The 18,495-nt window shown below is 42.3% G+C and overlaps 1 protein-coding gene across 2 annotated transcripts in view; it reads right to left on the bottom strand.

Moving 5' to 3' along the window:
- The window catches only part of ATP8A2 (ATPase phospholipid transporting 8A2), a 758,530-nt gene that overhangs the window by 574,916 nt on the left and 165,119 nt on the right, over positions 1-18,495 (bottom strand). For both annotated transcript variants that reach the window (XM_088460283.1, XM_088460284.1), the window contains 3 exons: positions 13,760-13,848; positions 11,421-11,465; positions 7,995-8,067 (listed from right to left, as the gene is read on the bottom strand). In XM_088460283.1, the coding sequence (XP_088316409.1) occupies positions 7,995-8,067; positions 11,421-11,465; positions 13,760-13,848 (207 nt within the window). The remainder of the gene's footprint in view (positions 1-7,994; positions 8,068-11,420; positions 11,466-13,759; positions 13,849-18,495) is intronic.

Here is an 18,495-nt window from a genome sequence, read left to right as displayed (position 1 = left end):
CATGCCCTTACTGTACTCAGGCTACACAAGACAGCTCCCTTGTCCTGCCTCTTAACTCACAAGCAGGTGCCAAATTCGAACAAATCTGAATATGTAATACAAAGAATGCCCTTAGTTTACGCTAATAAAACAGTATTACCAAATAGAACAGATATTTTACAAACACGCTGCACCTCTCAATCAACCCCATATTAGACGGGTGTAAAAAATAATGGAAAAATGGAAAAAGAGAGGGCGCTTTAGATTATTATTTTTAAGATCAATCTTATTGTAAAACACATTCGTTGTTAATATGTACACACAATAAATAATTATTCAGTCCTTAGAGTGAACACTTTTCTGATAATGGATCAGTCCCGGATGGATGATAGAAGTGAATGTGAAATCTTCTTATAATAAACTTTCCTGGAGTCTGAATAGGTGTAAAAGCATGCCGTCTGTTTTTTGGGCATGTGCAGAACTAATTTGCATATTTTATTTTACGTAAACTTACATAACCCTTACCTAGCATCAGGCCCATAGCCTTCATTGTATTCAAATCTTCAGTCCTCACTCATGTTTATACCCAACTAGTAGAAACTAGGGAGGGTCACATGCTCAGGACTTTGCCAATCAGAAGATATTCAGCCACCCACAAACCTCCACCAGCATTGCCACATCCGCAGGCTGTTTATTCTCTGCTGGCAGAATATGTAATGAGACTAGGGGGTATATTTACTAAAGTCATGGGCGTAACTACCATAGGTGCAAGGGGTGCCGCTACTTTGGAGCCCCGAGATGAGGGGGGGCCCCATCTTCCTTGTCAAAGTTACATGTGTTATATATATTTTTCACCATTGGGTGGTACATAGGGGACCTTACAAGTTTTTGCTATGGGGCCTTCAAATACCTACAGTAGTTATGCCCCTGACTAAGTGCGGGCTTTTAGAGATGTTGGCTATAGCAGCCAATCAGATTCTACTTAACATTTATCAAGCACCTTCTAGAACAGGGGTGGCCAACCAATCAGAATCAAAGAGCCCTAAAATATCTGTAGGTATGTCAAAGAGCCGAGGTTATGCGTGCACCTAAGGCGCACATGCAAAAAGGGGTGTGGACTTGTGCCAGCTAGGCCACGCCTCTGATATGAGTTTTGTTGGAGCATGTAAAAGTGCATGCACACAATCACCGTAGAGGTAACTATTAAAGGGAAAAAAAAAAGCCAGAACAATATAAAAAAAACAAATCCACATAAAGTACACTGAAACAAGCCAAATGCATATAAAATACACTGAAAAAGTCACATCCACAAATGATAAAATAAAAAACATTAACATAATACATGCAGCCCCCCCATGTGTCACAACAGCAGCCTCTCCTGTCACTCCAGTTGTAGACAGCGAGCCACATTCCAATAGAATGACCACTGTAAGCTGTGTAGAGAAGAGTTACTGATAGTGATGTCCATATTCTACACAAAGGGGCTTTGAAACAGAGTGTAACTCCAGACATTTTAGGACACGTCATAACTGTATTTCTGTGTCTGAGAATAACTTAATGCTTATAGAGCATGTGCAAGAGATAAGAATGGTCCATGCTATGCTGTACCAATCAGTGCTTGATACCCAGTATGTAACAAATATGGGATTAATATCCGGAAAGCCAACACCCAGACTGTGGTATATAAATCAAGACCTAGACAAAGGCTCTTCGGCTCGTGCATTGACTTGAGACTGCAGTAGAGTGCCTGCAATGTATATTGAAATACCTGGGCGTTGATAAAACGAGGGCTCCCTAGAGAAGATGAACATGAACTACATCTTATGTTGAACATAATGAATCACCGGTGTCACCTGCATACATAGACGAATGTTGAGTATACTGTATACTTTGTATATTAATTGTTTGTTTGTTACTTGTAAATAAAGTGTGTTAATTTGTACTCACTCAAATGGTCATGTGTGTATCTATTTCATTTAGATCAGAACAAAACTCACCATTATGCAGTTGCTATGGGCAACATCTCCATTTCTAAAAACCTGCACTTTAGTAAATATACCCAATATACACACAGGATTCTGAGAGGACCATTGTAACTAAAAACTCAAACAGAGCTTAGTACATATTGAACCATGGGGGCGATTCAATTGTTTTTTACGGCATGATCATTAATGAGCGCCCGCCTAGTGTTGCAATTAAATTGTTCTGGGCGCTCATTAATTATTGCCCTCTACTCCCCCTATGAGACCGGGTTTATGTTGCGCTAAAAGCGGTTAGCCCGCCCTAACCAGGGGGCTTCTCACACATTTCTGCTCGCGCCCTCAGGAGCCGGCTAAACATCATGGGTAAGACAGGTTGGTTTCCAGTTGCATTGCCACCACTTTCTCAATGACCTTTCCTAGAAAAGGAAGGTTTGATACCGGTCTATAGTTGGTCATGCAATCGGGGTCTAAATTAGGTTTTTTAAGAAGCGGTCTAACAATTGTTTCCTTTAGTGGTTCTGGAAAAATGGCTGTTTGCAAAGAGCATTGAACTATTTTTGCAATTACAGGGCCAATAATGTCTATACACCCTATGAGAAGCTTGGTTGAGGCAGGGTCCAGATCACAGGTGGTGGGTCGCAACATTCTGATAATTTTAGCAATGTCTTTTAAATCCATTATGTCAAAGCTGTTCCAGGGAGACAGGTAGCTTACCTTGGCAGGCTTGGTAGTTTGGCACTCCTTTGATGGCACTGTGGGGATTCCAGCCCGAATGGAGGATACTTTATCTGCAAAGAATTTTGCAAACTCATTGCATCTTGACTGGGAGAGGGTTTCATCATGCTGCAGGCAAGCTGGTTTGCAAAGCATCTCCACTGTACGGAAAAGCTGAGCCGGCCTATTGTTTGCTGCCTTGATCTCATTTGAAAGGAACTCTGTTTTCTTACGGGTGATTGTTGATTGATATTCTCATATATGTTTGATTAGTGTTAACTTATCCTCTACCAGGTTCGCCTTCCTCCATCGTCTTTCAAGTCTACGCCCCCTTTTCTTGAGTTCACTAACACTATTGTCAAACTAAGGGGCTTGACGGTGTGGCATGAGGGGTCGTATACGCACAGGGGCAATAATATCCATTGCAGCTGTCACATCCCTGTTATAGTAATGGACAAGGGAACAAGGATCTTCACAGGCCCCCATTACCGCAGAAAGATCCAGGTTTGCTGCAAGAGCCTGGGGAGTCATGCCCCTCCTTGGACGATACCTTGTCAACTCCATGGGTAAAGTTCTATTTTGAGGGGTTGCAACTGAGAAGCGAATTGAGTGGTGGTCTGACCATGTGACTGGGTTTATATTTAGGTTAGAGACATCTAATCCAATCTGGAAGACAAGATCAAGAGTGTGACCACTTATATGAGTAGCCGAAGGAATGACTTGTGTGAGGCCCAGAGCATTCATTGTGCACAGGAGATCTTGGCCAAGGTATGAGAGCTCATCATCAACCCATGCATTGAAATCCCCAAGGATCAGCCATCGTTGATGCTCCAGAACTAGTCCAGCAACAATATCTGTAAATTCTTGTAGAAATATCTTTCCATCTCCAGGGGGGCGGTAAATGAGAAGTACTCTGAATCCTAATTCTGTAGAACTCCGAGCAGCGATGCACTCAAATGAGTGAGTCATTTCCATTACTGTACTGAAATGCGGAATAATCATGCAGTAGAGGCTGTCTCCGCATTAATATATGGGGAGAAAAAAAAAAAAGGTGAACAGATAGGCCCCCTCATTTTTTAAACTTTCAGTAAAACCTTACACAATTATTTGAAATCTACTAGCTGGAGTACCCGGCGTTGACCTGGTTTAAATCTTCAAGTTATTAAGTTTCATTATGTGAGGTTGTCCAAATCCATCCAGTGGAAGGCCCAGGCAGGCTCCCTGGGTCAAATTTATGCCCGTGCACCGTGAGGTATGACCAGGACCCCAACCACTCCATTGGGCATTACGGACTAATTGCCACCCCTCTGTGATGTTTTCATCCAAATCCATTCAGTAGAAGACCCAGAACAGGCTCCCCGGGTCAAAGTTCCCCCCTAAAACATGTCCAGGATGCAACTGGACCACCGTGCGCGGGTTTCACCCCAATCAGTGCAGGAGTGTCCAAATGCATAACCGGACAAACAAACAAACAGACCAATGAATTTTATATATAAGATTCCTACTAAACAAATGTAATACATATACAGGGGCAAAAGGAGGGGGGTACTAATTACCTGGGCTTGTTGAAGGGGGCTGGATTTGCCCTCCCCCCCCCACCCTTGATATTATGCAATATACATAGACAATGAATACTCGCACATGTGAATACAATACGATTAGACCTCATTAGTATGACAAATGTCAACTTTTACACTGGAACTGCATCATGCTACAAAGGGTTACATTTCTACATCATAAGGCTACATCTTACAAATCTAAAGAAATTAGCAAATGTACATATAAACGCACAGTCTTACATGACACACGCTGTGACAGTCCCACTGAACAGGATCACATTTCTAACAAATGTGTTTCACAGACACCAGACACCTCTCAGAGCCGCAGCGAGATGTCAGGCAGCCTCACCTCCAGCGTGTACATATCAAGTGCAACCGTCTATATCTTGTCAGCTTCATCACAGAAACAAATGCCTAAAATGTCATTTAAACAGTGTAAGTGCTACTCAGATAACAGTAGCCATTTGATTAGCTCCATCATAAATCACCTTGCTGTCCCTGACCAGTCACAAGCTATTATCGAGCCTCACATAACATTTAATCTTCGTTCCTCCGAGATATCTGCACTTAACCAGGTTGTGTGAACACATTGTTCATAGTGGACACAGACTTCTATGTCAATGGGAGAACTATGTAATACACTAATGTGCAATAAAGAATTTGATTGTACCATATAAAAATATCATTGCTGAGACATATGGCGGGTTATGGACCCATCAGTATCATTTATAGAAATGGTTGATAAATGCCAGATATCCAGGGTACAATTGTTACTGGTTATATTTCAAATAATATTCCTGCTGAGCATACAGAGCCACTATTGTACAGTCTGCAATTAATCAGTGGCCAGTGCAGTATTATGAATATAAGCTACTTGTGTTGTGAATCACACTAGTAATTAGAAACGCCATTCAAATTACTTTCATGTGACTGCCTTATCTCTAATACTACCTCTACTTGCTCTTATTTCGGTTTTAAACTTCCCATATCAAATGTGACCACTAAGAGGCATTTATACTGGGACATGATGGTTTCCAAAGTGAAGGTAATCACTGCTTCATTTTTCAGCCAATCAATTCACTAGGAACTAAAGACATCACTAAGGCACATTGCATTCTCATGAAAAATTCAAAATGGCTGCTGTCACTGTGTAGGTGACACACTATAATATATATATTTTTCAAACTCATCTCCTAAACATCCTTGTACTGTACAATTATTATTTATGCTAAGAAAACATTTGTACTATGCATAATACAAACAGTTTGACTTAGAAGTGGAACTAGATATTTGGGCTGTTTATATCGTAGCCTGACAACACCTTTGGTTCCCTTAAAATAAATTGTCTTATTCCAAAATACAGAACATCTGTCATACGTCTATCAACACATACCATTAATCAACTGTACTAATCCTACACACACATCCCTTCTCATAATCCTCCCCAAGAAAAGTACATGCCTTCAGTGGCCTAACTAGGGCAGGTACAGGCCCGCCCTAGTCACTCGGTGTAGTGCAGACCACAGTGAGTGCGGTCCACACTACACAGTTACACACACATCGCCGACGGAGCTGGCGGAAATGTGTGTGTTTCAGTAGCCAATGAGAGTCAGACTCATGAGCTCCGCCTTCCGGCTCCTGCAGTGGGTGATGGGAGAGACGTCATGACGTCTCTCTCATAGTACCGAGCGGGACCGAACAGGAGGACGGAGGAGCAGACACGGGCGCGGCAGGAGCAGGGATTTAAGTAAGTTAGTGAGTGTTTTTTGTCTGTCTGTTACTACATAGGAGGAACCACTACTGGCCGGGGACACGACTGCATGGAGGGGAACCACTACTGCCCGGGGGCACTGCATGGGGGCACCACTACTGGCTGGGGGCACTGTATAAGGGGGACCACTACTGGCCGGAGGCACAGTATAAGGGACACTGCATCGGGGGGACCATTACTAGCCAGGGGCCCTGCATAGGGGGGACCACAATTGGCTGGGGGCATTGTATAAGAGGCCCTGCATAGGGGCGACCACTACAGGGGGCACAGTATACGCGTGCACTGCCGGGGGCACTGTATAAAGGGCACTACTACATGGAGCACTGCTACTGAGGACATTGCATAAGGGGCACTACTACTGGGGGCATTAAGGTGCAAATGTAATGGAAAGGAATGTTCCCAGAGTGATGAGAAAGGGGTGTGTCATGTTGACACGACCCATTTTTCAGTGGCCACGCCCCCGTGACATATGACCACACCCATTTTTTCTGTGCGAGCCTTAGGCGCACGCACATAGAGGGGCTCCATTTTTCATTTTGCCCTGGGCCCCAAATACCCTAGTTACGCCACTGCATGCCTTTAATGTCTTACAGCACTCAAAATGTAAACACACATCTACAGCTACTTATTAAGGTAATAATGTGTCACGGTTTGGCGTGCGCCTGGACCCGGAGTGGAGTCAGATGGCGAGAGGGTTCGTTTGCTGGTACTTGAAAGCAGCCGGTCTTAGGGGGGTATGACTCATGAAGGAATGGTACACACGAAGGGGTGAGACAAAGCTGGGAGACGCTGGCGGTACTCAGAGAACCGGGGTAGGCTGGGCAAATAGCGGGTAGACGTGTCAGGAGACAGGTAGTAACAGGAGCAGAACCGCACAAAGGCTGAAAGGTGAAACTGCACTAACACACTGGAGCGATGGCACTTTAAGGAGCAAGGGAGCACAGAGAACTAGCTCACAGCATACGCTGTGATAGATGTTGCACTGGCAACTAAGGAGCTTCTTGACAGCCCTTTAGTACCCTCAGGTAGTGCAGGATTAGCTGCTAGCCTCCCTAGCCCAGGCTGTTACCCGATTGGCCCAAATCAACATGTGACCCAAATCCAAGATGGCCGCACACAGTGGTCACCGTGCGGAAGCACTGTCAGTCTCATCCCCTCTCACCTGCCTCCAGATGGAAGCCCTTAGTCTGCGGAGGCTCACAGTACCCAGCGCTGCTCTCCAGGACCCTGCACCCCCGCCGGAGATGCCGTGCCAGAGAGCTGTAAGGACCGCGAACTCGGCAGCCTGTCAGCCCTGATCGTGACATAATGTATTCCAAAAATACTGTTCCATCAATAGCCATTGAGGGTTCTAGACAAGGAACCAGGTGCTACTGATTAATGCATGCATAACCATTTGGTAGTGTTCTAGACCGTAGACTAAATATGGTAATAAATACAACAATGACCATCTAGGAAAGACACTGATAAACATCTATAGCTCTAGGATGGAAATCAGATACTGGTGATTAAAACACCAATGAGCATTACAAATTCAAGACAAGACCAGGTACTGTTGATTAATGCATGAATACCCAATAGTCAGATATCTGCTATTGGGTTTTAATAACTTTGTATAACATTTATTGGTAAAACATAGGCTAGCAAATACTGTATTCATAAGTGCCGCCTGGGTACATATTGACACCAGTGTTGACAGAACAGAGGGGAAAGTATCAAACCTTCTAAAGAGGACAGGTGGAGATGATACCCATAGCAACAAATCACCTTCTATCTATCATTTACCTAGTACATATGAAATGCTAGCTACAATCTGGTTGCTATGGGTAACTTCTCCGCCTTATCTCTTATAAAGGTTTGATAAATCTCCCCTAAAGTGATCATCACTATTGATACTTTGAAACAACTTATTTGACCTGTTACACTGGTTTTGTTTATTCTGACACTGAAAAATGAAACAATACATGAGTTACACCCTGTAATACTTACACTTTCACCTTCGATGTTCTGAAACAGCTTAGGGTCATCAAAGTCACATGACTCACTTGTAGTGGGCAACTGGCTGAAGAAGACAATAAGACTTATTGATTTGCTACAGTATTAAATATGTATTAAAGGGAAAGTATCACAAGAAAAATTGTAAATGTGTTAAAGCAGTAGTTCCCAAAAGCGGTCCTCAAGGCACCCTAAAGCTGGCCACACCCTAGACCAACTTTCATACAACCATCCAACTAGTTGATTGGCTGGAATGAAAATCTGGTAACGTATGGGAGTAAATGATGATCAGCAATTTGCTCCTAAATGCCAGAAAACTGATGAAAATGGACGTCAGACAAATTTGTTAAATGTTTGATCTAAACAATTTGTTCAAACAAAAGTTTTTATCCATTTTCTGGCATTTGGGAGCAAATTGCTGATTGTCATTTGCTTTCATACCCTACCAGATTTTAATTCCAACCAATCAACTAGTTGGATGGTTGAATGTAAGTTGGTCTAGTGTGTGGCCAGCTTAACTGTCCAGGTTTTATGGATATCCATGTTTCAGCACAAATAGCTAACTTGAACTGTTAGGGACAGAGTTTGGGAACCACTTTGCTACAGCACTTTCAGATCATATCTGTTATTCAGCCATCTGTCAGTGCTGGTAGTTTTGGGTGAGCGACTGAGTGGTCATCGTGTTTAGGTTACATTGCTCAATGCAACCATGGTTATATTGTTGCAGATTAAACAAATCAAAATATTGAATGACTGTACAAAACGTTTACATTTTTTGGGATACTTCCCCTTTATCCAAAAATGTAATTCAAGAACAGCAATAATAAAAAAAAAAATGCTACACTGTAAACTATTTTAATGCCTTTCCATACGAACAGCGAATTTAAACTTGACCTTCAAATACAGTCATTTTCGCTGTTCTTACCACAGCTGGCGGGTGTTGGATCATCAACTCCTCACACTGGAAGCGAGGCGCTCGGCTGTGACATCATAGCCAAGCGCCAAACTCCCACTGTAACACTTCCAAGGAGCAGTAGTAGCCAGAAGCTTCACATGTAAGAGGCTGCTGACTGCTTTTCCATCATGTCAGTGATTGGGCACCATGTACGGGTGCAAGACAACCACATTAACATTAACATTACAGCACTCATTCCATGTATTAGGCACCTCCAAAGTACCTGGGCTCGGTTCTCTTTGGGAACCTGGGAATGCAGAGGATATTTAACAACACACACAGTACAACGTGACCAAGCCCCTCTAGTGTGAAGCTTCTATTGAGGGCCCCCGGTGGGCCACATATTGCCAGGGTCCTGTCAGTCTGCTGGCAGCCCTGCCAATTCTACATGGCAATGTGGTTTTGACAATGTACTAAATTGCCTCTTCTATGCAGAATACTGTACTTGAAGCCTCTGATGTATCTCTTTCCAATTCCAGTAATCTATCTCTTTTCTACACTGAATATCAATTCCAAATGCAAATCCATTCAGCAGGTTTATTTTATCTAGATATTGTTAACATGGACAATGCTATTTCACTACCCTGAAAATTTTAAAATTTGGGGTACCCAATTACTATGTAAGGGCAAATTCCCTTCCAGTGCTTATACCAGCAGGTTGGGAGGCAGCTGTGGATTTAGAGAAAAACTGTTGTATTTATAAAATGTAAATTGTGCCCTTAAAACGGTTTCATTACCCTATATAGCCTATTATATATTACTTTATGTATGCCCCTCTCTTTTACTAGACTCTCAAACTTCCAATGGATTTTCCAAAGACAGAATTCAGTCGATCTTTCCAGCAATGTACAACAGCAACAAAAACTATAACTGTAATTTCAAATATAAAACATTGATAGATAGAATCTACAGCACAAGCACAATCTACACAGGGAAATAACGGGCACACTGTTCGCACTCCAGGTACAATACTGGCTCGAGTTCTAATTTTCTCCTTATTGTATCTTACTGCATTCTTCTAGAAATCCCTCCATATTGTTAAGGGGCATGTAATTTTCTATATTTAAATTAAAAAATAAAAAAAAGAGAGAGGGAAAAAAAAGCAAAGCACGGTCATTTCAGTCCCACAACAAAAGGAAATCTTTAAATTCACTTTTATGTGCAAGTTTTAAGCTACAGGATTCAAAAGTGGATTACAAGTGAGTCTGCGCTGCGTTAGACAGCTCTTAATGGGTCACACAGACAATAAATGCTTGAACATTCGGCCAAAGTATTAAACAGTTGGATAGGAATTTGACTTAAACTAATTACAACTCCTTAGATAGATAAAAGAAAAAAACACATAATTACTGATGTCATTTGAGTCTCTCAAGATTACTTCCCCTTTTATACATACAAAGGTATGTGGTCATATATACATAGAGAAAAATGTAAATATATGACGACGAGGCGAGAGAGGAAAGCAAACTTCGACGTTACATTGCTCTGCATAGTCGAATATGTGGATTGAGGCTTAAAAAAAAAAAAAAATACTACACAGTATAAACCTTTCAGCTTTGAATGAAGAGCCTTTGGACGAAGCTGAATGGAATATTTCCAGCCAGGTTTTTGCTAAATATGGGCCAGCTGACCACTAATGACAGTATAGCCAATGTTCAGTATGAGGAAGACATGCCAGGAAAGAATCTGTGCTCCGCATTAATGATCGGGACCTACAGGCCTCACTATCACATTACTGTAAGACTGAGGTAAAGGTCGATGGAAACCTTTATTATAATCACTTTTTTTTTTTTATTGGCGTAACAGATTAATACTAACATATTTCAGTCAGAACATCCACATTTTCCTCATATACCAAACAAAAAAGCGAAAAAAAAAAATATTTTAACTCAATGGCTTTTTTTTTTTTTTTTTAACGCAGTCTGTTTACATTCGGCCTAGTTCTTTTCAATGCATGTGCTTGTATGTAAAATAAACAGACTGATCTGAAAGAGGGAGAGCGTGTTCTATGTGTCCTCTGCCAGCGGGCCTACAAGACTTCCCTCTGTTACACCCGCTAGGCCTCGTCTGGCATTGGATTAAGGAATAAAATAATTGTGTGTGAATAATAAATAAGAAGATTAAAGCAGTTTTGTTATACAAACATATCAAATAGCCAGGGCTTTAAGTATTTAGCAAAGTGGCTAGTTGGAAATGGAAGAAACAAGGATGTCTACCACTCGGGATTTCAGTCAGGAATTAGAAAGTTATGACTCATGCAAATGGCTTACAACAAATGAGTGTACAGTAATTGCCTCCAAGGCTCTGAAAGGAGAGACATGGAATTCCCTCGTACAGTATGTCAGATACACACAAGTTCCAGAACCTTCCATTTCTGACAGGAAATCATTGCGATTGGTTGTGTTGTATTTGATGGGAGTTATGGTCTTGAAATTACTACAGAATAACCCATGAGATATATTTACCTGAAATCTTCAGAAGAGCGCTCTCTCTCAAATTCTGGAAAATGTCTTCCAGTTATGTGGAAATAAGAAATAAAGTGAAATATATGGAAACATGCCTGGTTCATATTTTAAAATAATGCCATAGTACCGTTTCAAAGAACATTTCTAGTATTTATATACATAAAAGGGGGATAATGTTCTTAAATCAATAATTATTTAAGTGTTATGCCACCCAGCTAACTAGTTCCAAGTCAATTTTAATAAAAATGTAACATAACACACAAAATGGCTGCCTCCAATGGGTACACGTTAAATACACAGGAAATCTATGCAATGTATTACCTGGCAAAAGGTTTTTTTTTTAAATGCTAACCAAAGTAACTACTCCACTCTTTCAAAAAATAACTAGGTAAATATGGTTATTTACCATGATAACCCGCTGTCTTTATGGTAACTCATATATGGTATTGTTTAATAAGGGAATGTTAGGACACTTGGGGGGAGATTTATCAAAGCTTGGAAAGAGATAAAAGTGTGGAGAGATAAAGTACCAACCAATCAGGTCCTGTCGCTTAACAGGTCGTGTTTGAAAAATAACAGTTAGGAGCTGAATGGTTGGTACTTTCCATCTCCATCCACTTTATCTCTATCCAAGCTTTGATAAATTTCCTCCTAGGCTCCCTTCAAAATCATCCCGAAAGAAAGGCGCAAGATACATTCGTTTCAGAATCACTGAGGTAGTGCTACATACCTATATACACCTATCAGGAGCTGCATATCGGGTGCTTGAGGCGTCATGAGGTGAGATACAATGACAATGGTGAGAATGACAGTTGCTAGCTAGCTGCTTCTCATTGACTGATTGCGTCTTCACCATTCCCACCAATAGTCCTTAATTAATAAGTGTGGCTGTAATTTTATATGGAATGGCGACTGTCTGTTCGCATTACATATTTCCTTTTGGACTGCAACCAGAATTTATTTTTAACAGGGTAAACATCAGATGTCTGTATTTAATTATATTTTTGTAAAGGCAGCTTTTACATTTATTCATAACACTATTCACTCTTGTAAATGGCAATTATCAGTCCCAAGCATACACGAGTTATGCAACTAGATCTACAGACAAGAGACCTTCCCTAAAGCAAGGCATCAATTCAGTGATGAGAATTAGACATTTTCAAATAAATTACATTTAAAAAAGTCACAAGTGTATCAGTCCAATACTACTATATGGATAATTTCTTCATTACATCGCAGAGATCTTCTGCTGGTGATAGTCAATCTGTCTCAATATAGGAGAAAAAACAGTGTAATATGGTTATAGATAAGGGGATGTATTGGTAGAGAATTCCACTCATATTAGTAGGTTTCAAAAAAGATCTTTTTGAAACCAACTAAATGGAAGTGAATCTTCTACGACTTTATATATGTAATTTAATTGCAAATTTGATCTTTATTGATTTGAGGAGAAGAATTTTCCATAATATCAAGAGACCTCGTTATAGATCATATATTGTGAAGCACTGATTGTAGGCTACATTGTTTACTATGGTCTCTTGTGTATATACACTTTAATCATTACATTGTGTACAAATAGGGTAGTGTGGATTTTGCATTTAGTACTAAAACAATTAAGCCTCCTCCCTATATCTTTACTGTATCCCTATGCTATAGATATGCTTTTATCTACACTATGTTGGGTCTAAGTATACACACTTGCCATTCTTGGGGTAATCCTGGTGCATAAGCTAGAACTGTATTCTGTGGTGGATGAGGAGCCAGTGAACCCAACATCGATAGGCAGGAGAGGTAAATGAAGCAGGCATCAGCATAAAGTATACAATGAATTGGGCAGAAGCGGGTTAGAGGAAGGCCAGAGAGAAGGGGGTTACAGGGTCAAGAATGAGGGGGATACAAAGAGTTTGGTTTTGGACATATTATATAGAGTTTGAAAAAGCAGTGAGACATCCAACAGCAGATTGCAGAAAGATAGAGACAGAAGAATCACTTAGGATATGATTAGTGTACAGCTGGTAATGAAGGAAAAAAGAGCTGATGAAATCTCCAAGCAAGGGGTTGTAAAAGGGGAAGAGAAGGGGGCCTAGGAGGACACCAACAGGCAGAGGGAGGGGGAGGTGGGATCAGAGGAAGAGACAGAAGGGGTGGCTAGAGATTTAGGAGATCACCCACTAGAGGACAGAGTCACAGAGACTGAAAGAGCTGAGGGTTTGAAGGAGGAGAGGTTGGTCATAGTCAGCAGTAGATGGTTAACCAGCGTCAGTAACATACAGAAGACTCTATATACACTCATGCCAGTGTTTCCACATCTAATTTAAACTGTGTGTTGATTTACCTACCCATAGGTGATGCCACCAATGCTGCATTTCTTGAAGTGCATTATATTGCAAGTTAAAGTTCCGGTTTTGTCTGAGAACAAGTATTTAACCTGTGGAGTAGGCAGAAATCAATATGAAATTTATGGTTTGTTAAAATAGTTTAATCATATAAATACAGACACTGTGAAGAGCACCGCTAGGCACAGTAATAATGACGCGTGTGCTGGAGGCAGCAAGAGAGAAAATATGCAAAATTTAAATAGATTTTTAACCCAAACTGTCTGTTTTGTAGATGAAAGTCACCTTCCCGCCAATGTCAGGACAGCTGCAGTCCCGTGTCTGGGACTCCATGCCTTCCATCCTTGGTAACTTCAGCAAGGATAGAGATAAAGAATGATACTCTGCTCAGAGCAAAGCTGACAGCTGAGGTTTGCTTGTTATCAGGGCCATCTCTTCCATTGGGCTTGGTGGGCAGTTGCCCAAGGGCCCGAAGCTTGTAGGGGCCAGCCAACCTGCCCCCCTGCAGCCGCAGCCAGTTGGTAAATTTGTGATATTTCTATAAGACGGCCGCCGAGCCGGTGCACTGTATTCTGATCTAACCTCCCCCACCCCATCCCCCGGTGACAAGTACTCACCTCATTCCCAGTTTCACTTCATCCGCCAGCTTCAGACCAGTCAGACAGAGTCTCTCTGCATGTGTGGGAGGTCTGATTGGCATGCAGGAGGGTTTAATTTTATTGACCATTTACATTTTTTTCCCGTGAATGGGTGGGTAGGAGCCCCAGTGCTTTGCTTTGCCCAGGACCCACACTGCTGTTAAGACAACCCTGCTTGTTATACAGGAAAAAAATGCTTTCTGGAATGTACCTTTGTGTGCAAACACAGTAAATTTGTAATAACACTAAAAAAATGTCACTGTAATGAAGCCTTTCTGCCAGATGAGGGCAGCATTGTCATAAGCCAGTCTGACCTGAAACTAGTGTATGACACCACTTGGACTTAACGAGGAATTCAGCCTATCTGCAGTTTTGTAAATTTTTTATGTTTATTTTTGGTGCTCTTCTAAGTTATACATGTGCTGGAATCTGTACTTATTTTTTACGATATATATATTTTTCTCATGATATGTGTCTTCATGACATAATTTTCTCATGATATGTTAGATGTCTATTCTTGCATGATAATACATTTATTATTGGTATATGTGTACCCTGTTAGCTCTTACTATAGGATATCGTAACTATGGCATTGAGGGATTTTTTTATTCATTGTTTGTACACATTTACTCAGTTGGACGCTGTATATAGCGTCCTGTTACTATGGTTTCTTCACTGCTTCCAGCTTTGTGTGTGCACCTGGGTCCTCCCCGCTTGTGGTGTTTGCACCTTGGTTCCGCCAGCGGACGTCACTTACGGTCCGACGTGACCGGGTTGCATTTCACAGCGGGGTTGAGCTGTGGTCCACAGGAGGCCGGACACAGGTATATGGGATCAGGGTAAGTTTTCAGGTGATATCACCCAGTGTATCATGGGTATTTAAGCCAGTCAGTTACATTGGTGCATGCTGCCTCTTGATAACGGGATTACCGAAATCATATGCATTGCCTACAGATATGCTCAGGTGGACGCAGTGACGGTTCTAGGGGTGGGCTAACAGGGCAGTCGCCCGGGGCGCCGGCCCCTAGAGGGCGCCGGTGAGTGCCCAGGAAGAAAAAAAGGTCCCCAGAATATAAAAAAAAAATGGGACGGTCCCCGCACCCCCCCGCTAGCCGCCGTAAATTTTTAAAGCAGTCCGACACTGTCTGTAGCTGCTTGCTGTGGCTGGGTAGTCATCAGATGTTGACTGACCCGGCGGCTGCATCCTGCGGGCGGCGGGAGGCAAGCAGCATGCAGCAGCAGGTGGGCAGTGATGTCACGTGGAGGGAGCTTAGCAATGCCGCATCCAGTCTCAGCCCCTCCTCCGCGCCGGCACACATGACATCACATAGGGGGTTCCGATCTGCTCCTCTGCGGTAATTATCCTGACACAGGCGCCGGGCTCTCTGAAGAGGCGCTAGGTCCCAGCTTCCCGGCAGCACTGCTTATTTGCACTCCACAATGAAGACCCTGCCGACGGGGAAAGAAGACTGCCTATGGTAAGTTTACTACAGGGTGCCTCAGTAGTAGGGGGAGGGGGGTTAAACACAACTGGGGACACTACTATAGGGGGCTATACCAATGGGGGCACTACTACAGGAGGGATTACTACTATTGGGGGGGCATTACTATTGGGGGCACTACTACTGGGGGGCATTACCAATGGGGGCACTACTAATGGGGACATTACCTATGGGGGCATTACCACTGCACGCACTACTATAGGGGGCACCACTAACTGGACCATTGTGTAAGGGGCATCACTGCTGTGGGCATTGTAAAAGTGGCACTACTACTGTGGGCAATGTATAAGGGGCACTAATACTGTGGACATTGTATTAGGGGCACTATTACTGTGGGCATTGTATTAGGGGCACTACTACTGTGGGCCTTATGTATAAGGGGCACTAATTTGGGCATTGTGTAAAAGGGGCACCACTGTGTTATAACATGAATAAGGGACTAATGTGTGGCGTAATTTGAATTGGGGATACTGTATTATAAAGGGAATTACTGTGTGTGGCACAATGTATTATACAGGGCATTACTGCGTGTGGCATAATGTGTTATACAGGTTCTTACTGCGTATGGCATAATGTGTTAGAAAGGCCATTACTGCGTGTGGCATAATGTGTTATAAAGGGCATTACTGCATGTGGCATAATGTGTTATACAGGGCATTACTGCATGTGGCATAATGTATTATAAAGGGCATTACTGCATGTGGCATAATGTGTTATAAAGGGCATTACTGCATGTGGCATAATGTGTTATAAAGGGCATTACTGCATGTGGCATAATGTGTTATAAAGGGCATTACTGCGTGTGGCATAATGTGTTAAAGGGCATTACTGCGTGTGGCATAATGTGTTATAAAGGGCATTACTGCATATGGCATAATGTGTTATAAAGGGCATTACTGCGTGTGGCATAATGTGTTATACAGGGCATTACTGCATGTGGCATAATGTGTTATAAAGGGCATTACTGCATGTGGCATAATGTGTTATAAAGGGCATTACTGCATGTGGCATAATGTGTTATAAAGGGCATTACTGAGTGTGGCATAATGTGTTAAAGGGCATTACTGCGTGTGGCATAATGTGTTATAAAGGGCAATACTGTGTAAGGCACGTCCCACAGTGGGATGCTCAGCAAGGACACGCCACCCTTTCCAGAAGCGCGTGCGCTTTGAACGAGCGCAGAGGAACGCCATCTAGAAAAAGTTATTTCTTTTTTTTTTTGGGGGGGGGGGGGGGGGGGCGCGCAAATGTGAACTTTCGCCCTGAGCTCCACAATGTCTAGAACCGGCCCTGGGTGCACGGCTATGACGCTGTGGTGGTTCTCTGTCTGAGGCTAAGTATCACTCATTCATTATTCAGCTTTTCATTTATGTTTTTTTCTGGCTTTTTTAAAAGCACATTGAAAGCTTATTAACTTTTTTGCATATTATGATGGAGTGCTGGTCTGTCTCTACTTTTGGAGATTATATATATATATATATATATATATATGTATATATGTATATGTATATATTCTAACATAAGGATGGCACTCCCATCAATCAAAGTCAATATGGCCAGGGTGCTCAGCTACTGTATAAGCCACAGCACAAATATCCTCCTATAAGCGGCACTCCTCTGGACTAGAAAAAACAAACTACAGTAGACGATGGTGATGTTCCAACGTTTCGGATGTCACTCCTTGTTCACGGAACAGACATATATAAAAAACCATACACACATACAAATGCACTTACCTATATAGTGTGTCTACATACTGACTCACAGCGGGTTTTTTTCTAGTCCAGAGGAGTGCCGCTTATAGGGGGATAAATATATATATATATATATATATATATATATACTGTATATATTGATTGCCTTAATTTAGGAATAATCTATTTGTAGCCAATAAGTGATAATTAACGCCAGTATATTGTGAAAACTGGAAAAAAATGAACAGGGCCTTTTGCCTTTTTATACATCAGCTTCTAGCCTTGGTCTGCGGAATTGTAGTTTGAGTAAAGTATGATCTATTGCAGATATGTGGTATAGCGGGTAAGGGACATGCCATGTAAATGGATGACGGCAGCACAGTAATTACATTACAACCATAATCACCACAGAGGTCTCCAAAGACATACTGATAGGTTAATTGGCTTCTGAGAAAATGGACCCTCGTGTCTGTGTGGTAGGGAATACAGACTGTGGGCCTGATTCAGAGACTGACGGAATTACAGAGCCGCACACGAGTTACTGTGCAATACCGTCCATCTAAAATGTTAATGCAACTGGTGGTGTCTGTAGGAAACAGATACCTCCTGGCTACATCTGCGAACCAAGCGCTGCGACCGATCTCACAGTCTGTGATCACCATCACAACCATCAGTCGCGATGGCTGCTCCTTTGGACAAGCTGCGGGAGCTGAAGCTTACCGCAGTCTGATCGGGTCCTGGTCACTTGTGAGGCCAGGAAATCTGCATCCACCATCGCAGACCCTGGCCTCGTCCCTCCCAGAAAACAAGAATGGTGTACATGCCCTGCCCCCCGCATGTCAATCAAGCTGTGGTTTGTGGGGGTCTGCGTGCGAGATCGCAGGACCCATTCTGCACATGCACAG

Source organism: Taudactylus pleione, unplaced genomic scaffold, assembly GCF_031769625.1.
Source record: "Taudactylus pleione unplaced genomic scaffold, aTauple2 ptg000043l, whole genome shotgun sequence".
NCBI lineage: Eukaryota > Metazoa > Chordata > Amphibia > Anura > Myobatrachidae > Taudactylus > Taudactylus pleione.
The sequence above is the reverse complement of the archived record's forward strand: the minus strand, read 5'-3'. Positions and strand labels throughout refer to the sequence as shown.